The following is an 18759-nucleotide window of genomic DNA, read 5'->3' as shown; positions in this document are numbered from 1 at the left end:
TCCAAACATGGTTTTAAATAAGACTTTTCCATTAAATGATAAAGGCGAAATCTAGTCTAAGTATTAAATTTTTAAATTATTCTTATTTAATTATACTTGCTTCTACAATTGCTTGTTTCTGATTCGCTGCCGATGCATTCTTCTCCAGTGCAATATTGTACGGGATTTTCGCATGTTCTGTACCTTGTGTGTGTTCCCGTGCCGTAGGATCCACTCGGAATCCCTGGTACATTACAGGAACTCCATTCCTGCCACTCTCCCCATTCTGGTTTTACTGACGCTGTAAAAAAGAAAATGTAGTGATACATGTTTAAGCTTGTTTCTAAACCGGACCTGGAATAATCCGAAAGAGTAATGAAAGGAACCAAGGTTCTAACGGTAATTAAAAGAATGTAATCCAGGGACAAAGACCAGACATGGAAAACAGACATACACAACAAAGAACATAAAGTAACTAAAATCATACATACAAAGTAACAAAAGCAAATGAGCAACTCGGACTCCGCTAAAAACTGGGAGCATGGACCAGGTGCACCGGTAGGGTAAGCGTCCTCTGCTTTTCTAGAAACACTCGCCGAGTTGCTCATAAAAAGTCAAGTCCGAAAGCGTGTCTAAATCAGACACTTTTGAAGTCTCTTTATATCAGTTGAAGTATATTTTTAACTTTGGTAAACTGAACATGTGTCTAAACCGAACCATTTTTTAAGTCAATTAGGTGTTTGATTTATACCGGTTCCACTGTATTAAATTGTTACGCTCTTGTAATTATATAATAATTCCAATTTAATTAGCAAATTTCCTTTTTTTTACCTTATATGGCCTCAGTGATGACAGTTCTTACAACATTGTTAATTCCTTGTACATATCGTAAACAAACATGGCTACCATCGCTTTGACAAATTAGAGCAGATTAAGGAGGTATACCTAAGGTAAGGGACACAACTCTTGAAATCAGTGATATGTTTGTATCATATTCAATTTCATCAAAGCCTATTAAGCTTTCATTTGAAACATAATGAAATCAACCCAAGTAACTTTGATGCTTACATGAGATTAATGTAAAATGCTGAATGCAAACGTTCCAATGATTTGCAAGAGTTGTGTATTACCTTAGATCTACCTCTTTAAATGCTTAAAACAGTGCAATCTCCTTTATTCCGTCCATTGTCGACATCGTATAGTAAAAATATGAATTTTGTGAAGAATGTGCTTATAATTAGCTCATTTTTACTTCGAATATTGAAATTTACAACAATGTTACATTGTCGTGTGAAGTCAATTTCGATAGTCAATTTCACTGAATGAGAATCTCAAAGAGAAAAAAAAAACTATCAATACATTTCTGTAATCAGATGTTTTGGATTTGCATTGTAAGGACTAAACACTGTTTTCCGGAATTTATGGATGTGTAAAAATCGAGCATTCGCTCACAAATCTAACATTCGTTTTGGAGTGAATAGCCAGATTTTAAAGACAATCTTTAGAGTTTTCGGTATAGCTAGGGGTTACCTTCGGTGGTACGGCTTGCCCACAACTTATGTATCAAATTAATAATAATATTTTATTTTTGCAGGGCGTTTAGGTATAACAAATGAATACATTTTCATTTTTGCTAAGCAATTTTTAGCAGATCACTTTTTAATTTACACTTTTACTTCGTGTAAAGGGACAAATGCTTGAGTATAGTTGAACCGTTTTACAATTTTTGTTGTTTGTTTTATACTGCATAGACTTAAATTGACTGTACCACAGAGTTTATATACAGATTTCATTCCTAGGACTTCACAATCCTGGCCACCATTGCACGGAGTAGGATTATGGCAGGTTCGTGTCCTAGAAGTGCTCCCTACACAGTTGGAACTACAGCTAGTCCATTTAGTCCATTCTGTGAAACCTCCATCAACCTTTTCTGAAATGTATTTCAACAAAAGATGACAAATGATGACAATGTTAAACAATTCAAAATTAAAAACAAACTTAAAAGGAATTATGCACTACTTATTCGTCTTCTTAATTCCCGTAATATCATTTACAAATGTCACTATCGCTATCAAGTAAATTTACTGAATGAAAAATCAGCTAGGAAGTCAATCTTCTGCCTAGATGCATTCTCCCTTTGCATCTTTGTCACATTTAGCATGAAAACCTGCCTATTCATACTAATGGAATAAGGAACTGTGTACAACTGTCAAGTTTGATTATTTCAAGACGAAACAAAACACTGCTCATTTCTAAATATCGAATTGTGGTTATGATTTCCGTAGAAAACATTAGATCACAATTCTGTGGAGAGTTTATTTTGGGTTTTACAATTAAGTAGACTTTCTTAAGTTTTTAGGTAAAAAGTGTTTTGGTTTTTCTAATCTGAGACGTGGAAATCACATTTTTTAGCCGTAAAATGATCTACACCAATACCTTTACAACGTGTAAAAAATCGAGCGAATATCTGAAACTATAAGGTTTTTATGCGCATTTGAGTTTTCTTAACACGAATGCACAATTTCTCAGTAAAGAGACAAGAAAAATTCCTATTTTTAGCTGTGCGAGATCACGGTAACAGAACATGTGCGCATTTCCGTAAAAAATGGCACAATTGGATAAAGAGTTAATGAACGATCATATCTTGTCAATATCAAATATGTGTTTGAAAATTCGTGTAAAACAATATTTCTTTAAAAAATAACTGATTGATTATTTCTTGCAGTTTATACTGTTTTGAAGTGACTTTAATTTTACACCTGGTCATGACGTATCACTGGCCTGATATGTCACGATCACCTGTTAAATGCAGGCCATTTCAATTCAAATATTTTATCAGAAAACTAACTCTTAGTGAGAATAAGAATCGAACACCCGCTTTTCTCATGCAAGATTATGAAATCTCAAAACATCCTTGGGTAAGATGTAATAGTTCTTTAACTCGATGGTGCCGCGGCAGATATTGTGATTTCCCGACCTTGCACTCGTACAGGTGTTAAATTCTACATTTCTGTTTTTCCATTAACATATTAGCACATTGTTCTCTTCTCGTTTCGTTTTTTTTTTTTTTTTTTTTTTTTTTTTTTTTTTTTTTTTTTGTACGCAATGCGAGGATGAATTCTTCTAAGACGATGTATATGCTCTTTATAAATACCGTTAGTCAGGTTGCAGGTTCTTGTCATGGGAATATACGTCCTGGATATAGCATTATAGACTTGATACACTTCTTGTCCTTTACATGTTTGGTCGTCGCTGCCTGGAACTACTTCGCACGCTTCGGTTGCTACAAAGAGTAATCATGGGAACCAAGATTCTAGCGGAAATCAAAATAATGTAATTCAGGGACAAAGACTAGACATGGAAAAAAGACAAACACAATCAAGAACATAAAATAAATAAAAATAATACATACAAAGCAACAAAAGTAAATGAACAAACAAAAGAAACAATCAATGTTAATTTATACAGAATTACGTCAGTTTTTTTCAAATCGAGACAAAAAGTACCACAGCCAGTCCAATAGCGGTGAGGTATTACGTTATATCGAGAGGTAATATAATTAAGGAATGACTGTTATATTTTTAGGTTTATAAAGAAATAACCTCAATCACGTTGTGTACACTGAATTGCGTTCTACGCAGGTTATTTTAAATGTGCACCATTGGGATTCTTTCAGATAGATCGAAAAAATATAACAGTCTTTCCTTATAATTTAATTTTATATCAAAATTCAATAAGTAAATCATTTTAAAAAAAAATGGTCCATGAGATGGAGAACAAATTTTTTTATCAAGATTCAAGATTTATTTATTTAACTCAGACATGGAATACACGTAACATGAGCGAAACAAATTGAAACATATTTTATACCTAATATATTATATATAAGAATTTAAACAGATACATTTAAATAATACGAAAAATAACTTCATAACATTTTTTAAACATAAACGAAGCACATCCACCATCACCAAACATGAAAACAATAAATAACAAATAGTCTAGAATTAGAACAATAAGGTTTTCTTCTTAATAAACAACGACAATCGTTTATACACCTCAACATTACATATAGAGAGTAATCCTATCATTTTCTATATGTTTTGAAAGTTTAAGATTGTAACTAGGAATAAGTTTACATCTAATGAGTAATGAAACTCATTACCGACATTACTAGTATTACATAAATGACATTTTCTGTTTTGCTTGGGAACATTTTTCCGTCTACCCGTTTCTATGGGAATATGTAAGTTTGATAACCTTAGTTTTGTTATCCAAACTCTATGATTTTTTCTTCCAATCAGAAAGTGTGTCATTTCTGAATTATTCAGCAATGTCACACCTCGATGTATAACTTTTACGATGAATGGAATATTAAGAATCATTTGAAATGATTTTGAGAAATTTACCCAAATCTTGTTTATACGACTCGCTTTGTTCTTAATTATGTTTATTCCCGTAATATCAATGACCCGTTCAACGTAAATTAGGCAATACGAAAATAAGTCGCCGACAGTTCTATTTCAACAGCTAGTTAATACGACAGACAAGCTGTTCTGTATTTTATTTGGAATCTCTGCTTATTTAGCATCAGGATGGTAACAAGTTTTTTCAAAGTCTGGAAAGACCATTTCAGAAACTGAAAGAAGTAACGTGTTGATAGTCTGTGGACTGTTGTTAGATTTTATTTTGAATATAATGATATTTTTGTCATTTACCTGTATCTCCCCAATTCCCCACTAAATGAGAGGTATGCATGTATTTCAGTAAGCACATTTTTACAGTGCTTAGTAATCTATATATGAACTTGTACCGTTACATCTTGTGTACGTTACAACTTGTGTTTGAACATTCGATTCACAATACTTGATCCTTAAATTGTAACCAGACTCAAACTTAGTTTTTATAGGCATACATAACATAAACGACAATAACCAATCAAATGTCATTTAATTGAAATGATGCGGGAAAATATTTACATAAAAGGGGGTTATTTGACAATCGATATAAATGAAAGTTAACTCCCTTTCAAATCCACCATAAACAGCAAAAGATGGCGTACAAAAAGGCCAAAGCGAAAGCAATCCTTAGGATGAATTAGCATGCGCCATCCAAGAGTGGTTTTAGTTTGTAACATTCAGATCATACATTTACAAGGAACATAGTATTATATGACAATATCAAAACAAACAAGTTGGTATGAACACACAGACAAAAAAAACTAAAATGGTATGTTTATATCCAAAGCAGTTTTGTTGTCAGCTTTTATCGAGTAATTTTCAACATACTCGGTCTTTCCATGATATGTGCCGTAAAATATTACTGTACACTGATTATCAATCGTATGTGCTTGCCTCAGAAATTATGATTCATCCTGGTGTAAACATTTGATTTTATATTTGTAAATTTCCAATAGATTTGGACTCTCATTTTTTAAGCAAATTTCTTTCGATTAAGGAGGCGAGAAAAGGTTAAGGAACATTGTTGTATGTTTGTACCATATTCAATTTCATCAAAACACGTCTAGCATTCGTTTGAAACAGAGTTAAAAAAATACTTGACATTTATGTAAAATGGTTTACACAAACGTGCCAATGATTTGTAATGAGTTTTGCCCTTAAACTAGGTCTACCTCTTTAATTGCACTCCAGATACCAATTTTATTCAAAAGCAAGTGTACTTTCAGCAGCCATAGTAAAGATTTGTTTCATTGAGATGATCTTCAAGAGAACTAAATAAATATTAAACTGAATTTCATTTTTAATTGAGTGTAAACCCAGAAAACTCTTACCACTTACGATGTATTTTACATTAACTAAATGATGTAAATGTGCCTATCACGTTTCTCTCGTTTCTATGAAATTTAACATTTAAGTCCTATAGCGTTTATCGTCACCAATATTTTATTAAAGACGATATGAGATTTCTAAATTGACAGATTTTTTTTCATGTGTTTATCCATTGTTTTTTTTTTTTATTTGCTATAGTAAAATGATCTCTTCAGATAAATTGCTTTCAAGAACTGAATAAAATCATCACAATTAAAATCGAATGCAAGTTCTAGTTGTTAATGTGTAAAAATTCCATTCAAAATAAGGTGTAGGCAAGGGTGATGCTTCAAAATTATCATCAGACGAAAAAAAAACAAAACATTGTGATTTTGTTCGTTCATTTAAGAATTTGAAAATGTTTTTAAAAAGAAAATTACCAAAAGGTCGTGGAATTTTCGTGGTACTTTGCACTGTTTTGTAAGAATAATCAAGGTAACCAAGGTTATATCGGTAATCAAAAGAATGTAATCCAGGGACAAAGACCAGACAAGGAAAACAGACATTCACAACAAAGAACACAAAGTAACTAAAATCATACATACAAAGTAACAAAAGCAAATGAGCAAATCAAACTCCACTAAAAACTGGGAGCAGCAACTGGTGCACCGGTAGGGTAAGCGTCCTCTGCTTTTCTAGAAACACCCGACAAGTTGCTCTTTAAAAAGTTAAGTCCGGGTAGACGAAAGAGGAAAGGAAAACTATGACACGTTGAACAAATCAGTTTTCATGATGCAGATGGACACACCGTAACGGTCCACGGGTTCATGATGACGGCCATAAAACTTTTGTAGTGATGACTTCAATTTTGTAGCAACATAACCCTGCTCCAGAAGCCTATTTGTTAGAATTCTAGCGCAATACAAAAAGTCTGCGTAGTTTCGGCAAGCTCTGGCATAACGTATGAGTTGTGATATGAACACTCCATATGCAGGTGCTAAAGGGATGTTGCCACAGATGAAAGGAAAGTTGACAATTTTGAATGAAAAGTCATCACGTGAGCAACACGGACACTATACTTAAAACTGTGAACATGTATAAGGTGCAACGGTAGGGTAAGCATCCTCTGCTATTCTAGAAACCCCCGCCGAATTGCTTATAAAGAGGTATTCAGTAAGTGGCTTTTTTTGTTGAAACTTATTAGCACTGGTCATTAACTGAAAAAAAAACAATAACAAGTGTCGCCAGTAATCCTGTTAGGCATTGCCGCTAAAACTTTCAATTGAACTTACCAGACTATTTTTTTTATACTTTGCTATTGCAGTGGTGATATATAGATGGTAAACTTGGTATAGTCTAATTCAAATGTCATATAAAAAATCTTGCATGTATTCTCTTAAAAGTTACATAGCAAAAATATTCTGTATGTTCAACCAAATAGTCTGCAAATGATAAATGTCTACAATCTCAAATCTTAATTTATATTTATTGAAAAAAATATTAGTAAAGATTTTCTAATGGTATTTAGAAATGACAAAAGAATAGTTCGCCCCCATGTGACCAAGGCCTATTGTCAACATACCAATAGCTACTTTTGCTGATAATAGTGGATAAATCTAGCCACAATGATTATTTGATGTAAGCCATATATATGCGATTCTTATGTTGTGTTACTTTCATGTTTGCTTATTACAATAATTCTCTTTTGCCAATTGGTTACTGAATTGAACATTATTTTTATTTGATTTATAGAACTCGTTGGTATTTATTTTACTAATTGGCTCAAACGATCTATAAAACAAACGAATGACAAACATATTTGTTCTTAATTGGTATATCAATGAAAATAAGTCAACTAAGACTTTAAACTATAAAAGAATTTCAGTTAATAGGGGAGTCCGAGTTGCTCATTTACTTTTTTTTTTGTAAGTATTATTTTAGTTTTTTTTATTTTCTTGTTGTGTTTGTCTGTTTTCCATGTTTGGTCTTTGTCCATGGATTACATCCTTTTGTTCTCCGGATGTTTTTATGTCATCTAGTTCCTACAGGTTCTGTAATTTCTTGTATTTTCATCTATGTATGTAAAATGGAATAAGAATGTCATATTTTGATTCTTATGTTATTCTATATACCTGCACAAATCTAGTGTATGTTTATGTAATTTGTATTTCATTTTCACAATCCGTTTATGAGTCACTGTTATCAGTTATATCGATTTTAAAATTAAGGCGAAACTTTCATCTGTTTCATTTATTTAGTGCTGACCGGAAGTGAAATTGATTTTTCCTTTTTTTTAATTTTCAAAATGCTATAGTTATCAAATTCCCATTTTTACAAAGGTCTAACTTTGTCAAACGTTCGATTTTAACATTTTAACCTTTTTTATTGCTATTATTTTTTTTTCATTATTTTTTCAAGTGTGCTTCTCTTCTGGGGAGTGCCGTCTTAAATATTTCCCGGTTAAAATGGCATGTGATTAGACAGAAAATTTCTTTGTTTTTCGGAACATGCGACAAACAAGCTCCGACTGAAGCACAATCAGCATGTGAGAGAGATTATTTTCATTAATAAGAAAGGAAATCTTTCGGTATTTCATGTAGTTCTTATCTAGATACTAAGAAAGATTAGGCCTACCATGCGCTGAGGGACTTTACTTTATGTGAACAAATAATGGTCCCAACACAACTATATTAGTTTCTGTTAGGCAAAAGTTTCTCGGTGTGGAATTCGACAGATCCGATTCTAAAATTAACCGGTTGATTTTTACCAATATATTTGCTTTCTTATCTCCTCGCTTCACGCTAAAATTCATGAAAGTGTTATTGATTTCTTGTGATATCTTACTAACTTTTAGCGCAACCTGGCGGATAGAACTACATTGATACGCCTATCAATACAATTCCTGCATTTTTTTTTCAAGAAAAGGTCTCTTTTCTGTATCCGAGGTTATTTTTTTGTGTAGCGGAAATGGTAGAGTACTTCCGATTGAATACAACATCTATTCATCCATCTCCCTGCCTTTACGTAATCGACCCGTATATGACCGCGACGTTTTTGAATAACCTAATTAAAACATGTAATTTCATATCAGAGAAGAATAAGCTATTACAATTATTCCTGGTTAAAACACGGTCATGCAAAAATTATCACACTCTCTTCATATTCTTCATCAAATAAACACAATATTATCGATAAATTGACTGCCATTAACTTTAAACATGCCTTTGCCTGAGGATCGAGGCTTATTACAGTGTCTTTGGGCGGTCAATTTATCATGATAATGCCCTCAACACAAGCAACTGTTGTATAAATGCGAGTTGTGAGTACTTTTTTATAAAAAAAAAAAAAATACCGGGAAAGTGTGCCAAAGCTTCTATGAGATCTAAGGGTGGGTGTACTTAATTTATTTGACTTTTAATTTGCTTTTCCTGCTGTATAGGAATCGAAGTATAGAATGTAAATTTCCAATGAATTAAACACCCGTTTTCGAAAATGACAAATATACTTTATTTGCGTCTCTGCTAAAATTCAATTAATTCCCTAAATCCAATGATACGTCCTTATCGGATGTATCGGCTTTTCCTATTTCGCTGGGTATTGAAGTATATTTTCATGTCTAACATTTTTCAATTAACTGTAACACTGTGTATCCTGAAACTTTTGGATATTTCCAGGAAATATGGTCTACTAAGGTCGTTCACCTGCCTTGGTTTCTGAAACTTTCATCAATAACAGAAGGAAATAAAAAAAAAAAAATAGCACATACGGAAATGCATTAGTTTCAACAAAAATCACATACTACTAATTTTTCTCAATAAATAAAATTTCTTATCTTCCATACTGAGGAATCTTTTTTATGGTTTGTTCTCAACTGAGGAACATTTATTCCACGGAAATTCGCTAAAATATATTCATGTATCTAAATTATTAATTAGATTGAAGTTTTTTCACTTTATGCATACTAATACTAACTAAGGTGCTAGTTAATCAAAGAATAAGATGCAAAATAGCAAGGACTTTTTATCTAGACATTATAGTAAACAAACAATGAATGGATATATTAAATTGATATTATATTTTAAATGAAACCTGTTAAACTAAATCTCTTTTGACTTTAAAATTTGTCAAGTTTAAACTGGTGTTGGGCTTACCGATAAAGATCCAAATTCCGTTTAAATTGATGTAAATGTACTTCAAAATGTCCAGTTTAGACAGGTTTTCGTATTTTATTCAGGGTTCGTTTCAGACAAATTTCATTGTATCTAAATAAATGTTGAGGATAACTTAATACTGACGTGTTATTAACTAATTAATCCCAGTTGAAAAATGGTGTGCATTTAACAAAAAGTGAAACTTGTTTAAACTGAAACCTTTTGGACTTTGAACTTTGTTGGTTGGTTTACCAAGGTTCAATATCACACTATAATTAATGTAAAAAAAACTTCAAATGTCTCCAGTTTAGACAGGTATTCGGATTATTCGGGTTCATTTTGAAAAGGTTTCACTATAAGTAATGACTCCTTTTATCGAGATATTATAGGCAACAAATTCGGATTTATTTTATTTTATTTTTTTGTTCGTCTTTCTTTTTTTCTTATCTTTGCTTATCGTTAATTATGGTGCGGGACAACAAAGTTTTTATCACTAAATGCGATTCATGCTCTATATACGGTCTTAAATAATTGTCATATTTGAACACAAACGAGATAAAGTTACTGTTCTTGGTTTTGATACACATGCCATAATTTTAAAAATGGTTACAAAAATCCAGCAGACATAAAAGAATGTCTAGACTAATTCGTACATTGTTGATATGCGGCTTTACTTCATAAAACAATAACTGTCGGTTAGAACTTTCAGTATACTTTCAACAATGATTAAAAATTAACTAGCGTTTGAAAATAAACAACGTGAGCCGTACTCATTAAAAATCAAACAAAACGATAGCCTGCAGAAGATGACATAAATAAATGATACCATGTACTGATATTTATAATGCCTAACATTTTTCTCTTGATGTATACGTAAGTATTCTATGGGCTATTTTTATTGGTTAATACACATGGTCTTGTTGCTTTCATGATTGTGCGTTAAATTTCAGGAGAGAATTACACCGAACAAAGTTCAAGAAATACTTTGAGCTCATGTTTTGGATTTGCTTAATTTCAATTATAGCAATTATAGTTCTCTTCTATACTGTTTTGACTACTAATTTTAGCGATTTTGACCCATCGTAATTTTACGCAACCCGTTTTTTTTTCTTAAAATATACTGGAAATAATGTACCGTAATATAAGCTGGGGGGTTAGCGCCCTATAAAATCTGATTCAATCAGCCTTTTCAAATTGGAAATGCCTGTGCCAAGTCAAGAACATTGTGGTGGTTTTCAATTTTTGGTCTTTTACTCTGATATTGCCATTTGTTATACGAACTTTCCTTTTGACTTTCCCTTGTGACTACAGACTAGATTTTATCAGTTATAATTTTGTTATTACTTTTTATTCAAACTAATTTTCATCTGTTTTACAAAAGACAATCCGAGTTAACATTTTTTTTTACAATAAGCAGAACTTTTTTTCCGTTCACTTGAACACCACTTGATAAAGTGCAATTATTCTCGAGTTTTTAGAGAAAAAAGTGTAAATTGATTTTTTTTAAATGAACAGAAAAGTTTTGTCATAAAGTTTAGGTTTAAAGAACATCAAAATCGAACTTCGTGCCTTTTCATTGTCTAGCAATGCGGTAAGTATACCAAACTATACTGAAAGATATGATTGATAAACAAGTAAACAACAGCCACATTTAAAACTTTAAAACACATTTAAAATTGCTAAAACTAGTGAAAACCGGACTATAACAACTAAATAATGCGAGTTTTTAATTCATTACAAGTGATGATCAGTCCTAAGAAAACTGATGATCCATTGTCCAAGGAAATGTCGCTTTTTTCACCCGAACATGTTTCAAAAGTACAGTTACTTTCATATCATTAACACTGGTTGGCCTCTCGAAAATGTTCACCAACTCGACCATCCTTTCCATTGATGAGAACAGTTTATACTGAAATTCTGGTTCTGTAAAGAGTAAACACGGGAACCAAGATTCCAGTAAACCAGGAAATCGAAAGAATACAATTCAGGGACAAGGACCAGACATTGAAGAGTAATCAAGGGAACCAAGGTTATAACTGTAATAGAAGAATGTAATCCAGGGACAAAGACCAGATATGGAAAACAGACATACACAACAAAGAACGCAAAGTGACTAAAATCGTACATTTAAAATAACAAAGGCAAATGAGCAACTCGCACTCCACTAAAATCCGGGATCATGGACAAAGTGCACCGGTAGGGTAAGCGTCCTCTGCTTTTCTAGAAAACAGACAAACACAACAAAGAACAAAGTGCTGCATCTAACAGCAAAACTTTTTTTCAATTAAATCGTACGATTGTCCTAAACTTACATATAACAAAATGGTTTTGAGTGGTATTGTGTAGTAAATACACACACACAGATATATATAGCCTATATCTTTCTGGCCTAGTGATCTAGAGCAGTGGACTTAATGCAGATGTCACAGCGCTACGAGTTCAAGTCCCGCAGAGGGAACAAAGATTGTGTTTGTTTAATCGTGCACCTTCAAAAAGCTAGAATACATTCTGATTTCGTCGGGAAAAATAACACGCACTTTGACGAGAAAGTAAAGATGATAATGATAAGTGTCTAATAGTGAACAATTGATCTATCAATTTCGAATTGCGTCCTTTTGATATCTTTGATATCAGAACTGTTTACCTGGAGTCCTGGATACCAACCATCGTAGATCATGTTTAATCTAGCAGATAAGAGCCAAAATATGAGGAAAACTTAATTAAGTATACTCCAGATATGTGCTGCCATAAATATATGCGTAACAGAATCAGGGTAATGAAAAATGCGTCTCAAAAGGTCTTTAGCCATTTTTTTTTTTCAGATATCAGATCTTGGTCGAAAAATATTCAGTTTCTTCTAAAACGATGAGTAATGATTGATTTGTGTAAATTCTCTGTTCTGATACGACCACTGATTTACCGTTTGTAACACTATAGCATGCAAATGCTAATTAATCACCACCGGTATATTCACGCCGCAGTGGAAGAGGGAGGTTTGACGCGCTGTAAAACCTAGATTTAACCCACCATTTCGTTTGAAACACCTGAACCAAGTCAGAACTATTATGCTACTAGCGACTCCGGTGTTGTAATATCTGTTTTGTCAGATTTATTTTGGACTTGACTTGATTGTGAATCGGATTTTGTTGTTACCCATATTTTCAATACAAGCCACTTTCCTATACTTTATTTTCTCCACATCTTCTAAAATGATCTCATATTGTATGTTAACTACATTAAAGATTTTCATATAAAAAAAGGAAAGCTTTTCACAAATCCCGGAGGAATATTAAACAAGCTAGGGGAAAAGAATGAAAGAGTAGGTAGGAAAAACGAAATTTGAAAAATAACTTTTCGTTTTAAAACATTTGGAACACCACATATCTACAAATGTCTCCTTCCTTAATGCTTGGATACAGAGATGAACACTCGCAAAGGCAAGGAGGATACAAACAAGCTTACTCTTCAAACCCTACCAGCAACAGAATCATTTTGCAAAACCTAACAGATCATTGCAGAGTACTTTTACATAGATATTGTATTTCCTACATTTTCAGTAAACTTACGGAATCCATAGGAAAAATGAAATATAAACTTATATATATTATAGTATTATTGCGTAAGGTTTTCCATATTGGCTTAGTTATTGGTCCGAGGCTAGCCATATTGGACTAAGGCGTAGCCGAAGTCCAATATTTCTAATTATACCTTTATTGGCTAACTAGTCCAATACGCTAGGCCAATATGTATTTTAACCAGTACAATATGACATATTGGACGGATAAAAGCCGTATTGGACGACTAAATCCCGTGTTGGACGCTCTATCCCGTATTGCCGTTCTTTTGTATGGTACTGGCAGTTTTTTATCATATTTAGGCCAATATTCGAACGATAGTCAATAAAGAGAAATAATAAATATCGGTAAAAACAATACCGAAGCATCAAACAGACAGATACAGAGAGATAATTCAGATATACCAGATACCATAAACAGGAAACAGAGGTGACCACAATTCGCAACGAAATGAACAAAATCAAATACAATTACATATAAGAACTGAAGTTGAGAAAAAAAACATACAGCACACAAAAACTAAAACATTTAAAATATATTGTCTCTAAGAAGCTTAAATAAAACAATTGGCCGAGAGACCTTGATGGAGATATAAAAACTGGGTACTGATTGGAAAGAATTTGATCGAACAAATAAAGAGTCTTGTAAAGTTTTGTCGGTGGTAGGTATCCCAGAATACTGGTGTAGGTAACATTTAAAATTATATGAACAATAGGCATTCTACGTAAGCTTTAAGAGGGTGTCTATAAAATACCCAAGCAGTGGGTGGCACATACCAAATTTTGTTTCTGAAACATTGTCATTCATTACATATCATAAACGCATGTTTACCGGTGCACCTGGTCCATGCTTCCAGTTTTTAGTGAAGTCCGAGTTGCTCAACATTGAAACATTGATTCCCCAGATTACTCTTTGTTAAAATATGAACGTTAGTTTGTCAATTACTGAAAATATAAGAATGAACTAAACTATGTACAAAGTACTAGAAAGTTTAAAATAAGGGAACTGGTTCTTTGTCCTGTTCATAATATAGTTAGTTGCTGATATATTCTGTGTCATCCACTTTTGTTACAGAAATATCCAAGTTCTTTCTGACACTATAACGAGTTAAATATTACATCAAAACCAAACGTTGGCGGGGTAAACGTTATCCTGTGCCGCCCATATCAAAGATTTGTTTGGATTCTACATTAACATTCTCTTTAGATCTGTCAAATTTTTAACAGAAAATACATCTCATCTCAAGAAAAATAGGGAAAATTAATTACTTCGCAAACAGGAACTCTAACAGCTAAGTTGTTTTATGGAGAAGTAAGGTGTTATCACTTTATAAGAAGTGAACTTTAGAAGCGTTCAGATATACGATATTTTCAAAGAAATCATTGAGTAATTTTCTTTGTTGTTGGTTTTTTTTTTTCATTTCCGGGCAAAAACAAAACACTTCATATCCTTAATTAACAAATGAACAAACTAATATATTCAAATGTCGTTACTTAATCATCTTAAACAACAATATAATTGCAAATGATATGTAGCAACAATATTTCCGTACTGACAAAAAATCTTTAGCAATAATCAAAAAGGAAATTTTGTATAACAATAGGCAAACTAAAGAAAAGAAAATATGAAAATAAGAAACAATCGCAATGGTCCAAACTTGGTACATGCATTTCCGATGGATGAAACCGTGTTTTACTGCGCTAAACGCATCCATTACATTGAAATACAAAACAAATATTGCACAAAAGTCAGTAGTCTTAACAGTACAGAAGATACATTGAACTAATGTCAAAACGTTATAACTGCTAACGTTAAAACTTGCAATGAGTGTTCCTCATCTAGAGAATACATTTTTAGAATCATAGTTCATTTTAAGCCTAAATCGCTATTTTGCAGAAATCAGTTCCAATTTATGTATTACCCTCATTTCAATATTTTATATAACTGTTTTTCAATTTTAAAATTTAGTTTACCAAAATAAAAATGATAAATTTATTTCAGTAGGATGTATTAACTCACCTTGAAATTGAATCAATAGGATATATGCAAGTAACATCCACATTTCAACATTTGAGATGTTGTTATGCCCGCAATTATCGGTTTAAATGATAAAATTTTAAGTTTTGGTTTGATAAAGCTTTAATTCGACGAAACGTAAAGATTCTGTAATTGGTTGATGCCAGTAACCAATGCTTAGCGATGTTACAGCTGTTAATCACCAGTCCATATAAAATTCAGGCAGTGTCAATGGTAAGGCGATTTATGGTGTAGAAAAACCCACCAAACAAACATTGTTTTTTTTTCAGCCTTCAGATGTCATATTTTTAGGTCACATTAGTCTTTTCTGTATTCAGATCTGCACTTTTGAAATGCTATATTTTAGGTCACATTAGTCTTTTTTGTATTCAGTTCTGCACTTTTGAAATGCTATATTTTTAGGTAACATTAGTCTTTTCTGTATTCAGTTCTGCACTTTTGAAATGCTATATTTTTAGGTAACATTAGTCTTTTCTGTATTCAGATCTGCACTTTTGAAATGCTATATTTTTAGGTAACATTAGTCTTTTCTTTATTCAGATCTGCACTTTTGAGAAAATCATATATTCATCTCGCACTAAAACCGACCAAATCAAAATAAATCAATAACGATAACTCTTATAAAGTGCTAATTTCATGTACAAGCTATATGAAATTTACCTCAAAAGCGCAACACCCAAATGAAAAACCAAAACTGGTTATGTGGCCTGTATCTGATTCTGAATAGGAAATAAAAGTAAAGTTGGTGGGTTTTTGAAATGCATGAATCACCTCCTGTATGATTTTTATAAAGACTGCTACTTAATGTATTGGTATCTAAACAATACAGGCATTGACTATTCAGGAATTAGATATTTTTTTTAACTTTTTGTATTGACATCAATATATTTGTATTTAAATGTTAGAATATTTTTAATAAAGGTAATTATTTATTCTTTCATGAAAATGGTAATTTGTTCATGAACAATAAAATAGCATTTATCTAGTTTCATTGTAGTCCTACATGTCCATCTATCATCATCATTTATTCACATTAGTTTAATTTGATATGCAAATGATGCTGATACTTTTAAAAACTTTTAGATGTTTAAGGTATTAGCTATATGAGTGGTGGATCTATTCGTATTGAACCTCATGCTAATTCATATATGTATTGTATAAATGTCATACATTAAAAACCGGTCATTTCCCATTGAAAATATGCATACGCCTGCATGTCCCAAGTCAGGGTAATAATCACTATTTTCTTGCCTCTGTATATTTTGTTTCGTTTTCACTTTCAGTTTTGGTTTATGTTGCTGTTTTCTAATTTTCCATTAGACACCCTTTTCTGTTTTGTTTAGTTTTGTAGGGTTTTCTTTTTTTTCACCCATAATCAGTTTCCGCGTCGTTCTTTTAAATCTTAACCTAATGAAAAGTAATAACAAAATTATCGAACTGATAAAATATAGACAATAGTCAAATGGAATAGTCAGAAGGAAAGTCCTTATAAAAAATGTCAATAGCAGGTTAAAAAACGGGAAGTTGAAAACCACCGCAATGGTCCTTACTTGGTTCAGACATTTCCATTACCAGGTTCATAGCGCGCTAAAACTCCCGCTTCCATTACGGATCATTACTTCCGATATATTTCTACACAAACGCGTAGAATTAAATTGCCACCGAAGATTAATCTAGGGCAGTAACTTAGTACACGATGTACGGTAGTACTGGACAGCTCATCTAGGTCTAGGTATTTTAAGGTGTAACACCTATATGAGCTGTCCCGTACTACTTTACATCGTTGTACTAAGTTACAGACCTAGATTAATCCTAGGAGAAATGACCCAGCCAGCGAAATCTATATTTTTATGGCATAACTGGCCGAGTGGTCTAGGGCACTGGAAATTGTGTAAGCGGTATTGCCATATATGTCACAGCGGTACGAGTTCAAGTCCCGCGGAGGGAACGACCAAACATTTGCTTCGCAAATGGGACAGTTCTATCATCGTTGGAAATATTTCACACCTTCTGTGCTTACATTTTCTTCCCTAAATCAATCTGATCCAATGGAGCAGTGTAGCAAATAGAGTCGTCACATTCATAATGTTGAAAAGTAGGAAGATTAAATAGAGTTAACGTCAGCGGAAGAGCAAGATTTAAGATTATCCATAAGATCTTAAGAGTTTTTGAGAATTCACATATTATTACTACCACTACACAAATTACCAGTCTTACAATATTATTATAACAATTGTTTCTTTACTTGTGAGCCGTACCGACAGCTCTATTGTTGAACAAATATATAATCCTGCCATATATCTATATCTATCTATCTTTGCATGTGTGGATATTTATGTAGTTTTAGAATCCAATACAATTTAGCATTCAATATCACATGAATGGATAAGATATTTTGAATAATATCGAATTGCCACCAGATTCTACCATTGAATAAACACAATTCTTGCTTATGTAGATGGCATTATCGATAACTGACTGCCCTTGACTCATGGCGCTATCAAGGTCTCAGTATCGTATTAATTTTCCCATAGACTTCTATAGTGAAGTGTATATTTTTATGATTTTTAAAAAAATATGTAAATTGATTCAATAAAACTTTCACTTATGTAGCATTTCTAAGGACATGTGAAAAAATAATTTCCCGCAAAGAAAATAGGGTGAGTCCACGAAGATCGGACAGAAAAGTAGTCTTGAACTATAAATAGCCATTTTCTTTACTTTCACTTTCGTTTTGCACTCACCAAAACAACCTTTTAAGTGGAACATTTTTATGATATTATGTTAGATTTTCTCTTTAAAAAGTTCTTCATCTTCCAGTGTGATGTTTGCTCTATTTTAAAAGTCATTGTTCATATCTTTTGACAAAACATTGGTTTGTAGAGAGGCAAAAAGAAAATGCACTATATTTTATAGCATCCATGTTTTGACGTACACCCGCTCAGGGATATGCAATACGATACTGCTACCTCAAAGTTTCAAGCAAAGCCATTAAATTTATCATGATAATACCCTCTATATAAGCAACTATTGTATAAATGGTCCGCATTCCGCGATTTTTATAATCCCAAATTTTGTTAACGTTCGTTTGTTTGTTTGTTTGTTTGGTTGTTTTTTTTTGTTTTTTGGTTTTTTTTTTTGGTTTTTTGTTGTTTTTGTTTTTGTTTTTGTTTTTGTTTTTTTTGTTTGTTTTTGATTGTTTATTTTTCTTTCTTTCAAATAAACTATGTTAAGTCGTAAAACGTCTAA

General features: G+C 32.4%; 1 protein-coding gene across 1 annotated transcript; it reads right to left on the bottom strand.

Annotated features, from left to right (window-relative positions):
* Nucleotides 1–86: 86 nt before the first annotated feature.
* On the bottom strand, nt 87–15559 carry LOC148612253 (netrin receptor UNC5A-like). Its single transcript, XM_088595368.1, has 4 exons — nt 15493–15559; nt 3134–3262; nt 1748–1909; nt 87–280 (listed from the first exon to the last, which is right to left on the bottom strand). The coding sequence occupies exons 1-4, from the start codon at nt 15533–15535 to the stop codon at nt 87–89; spliced, it is 528 nt and encodes a 175-aa protein (XP_088451494.1). The 5' UTR covers nt 15536–15559.
* Nucleotides 15560–18759: the final 3200 nt, after the last annotated feature.

This window comes from Perna viridis, chromosome 7 (assembly GCF_037379345.1).
Source record: "Perna viridis isolate PV_CMFRI_1.1 ecotype Kerala chromosome 7, ASM3737934v1, whole genome shotgun sequence".
Taxonomy (NCBI): Eukaryota; Metazoa; Mollusca; class Bivalvia; order Mytilida; family Mytilidae; genus Perna; species Perna viridis.
The sequence above is the reverse complement of the archived record's forward strand: the minus strand, read 5'-3'. Positions and strand labels throughout refer to the sequence as shown.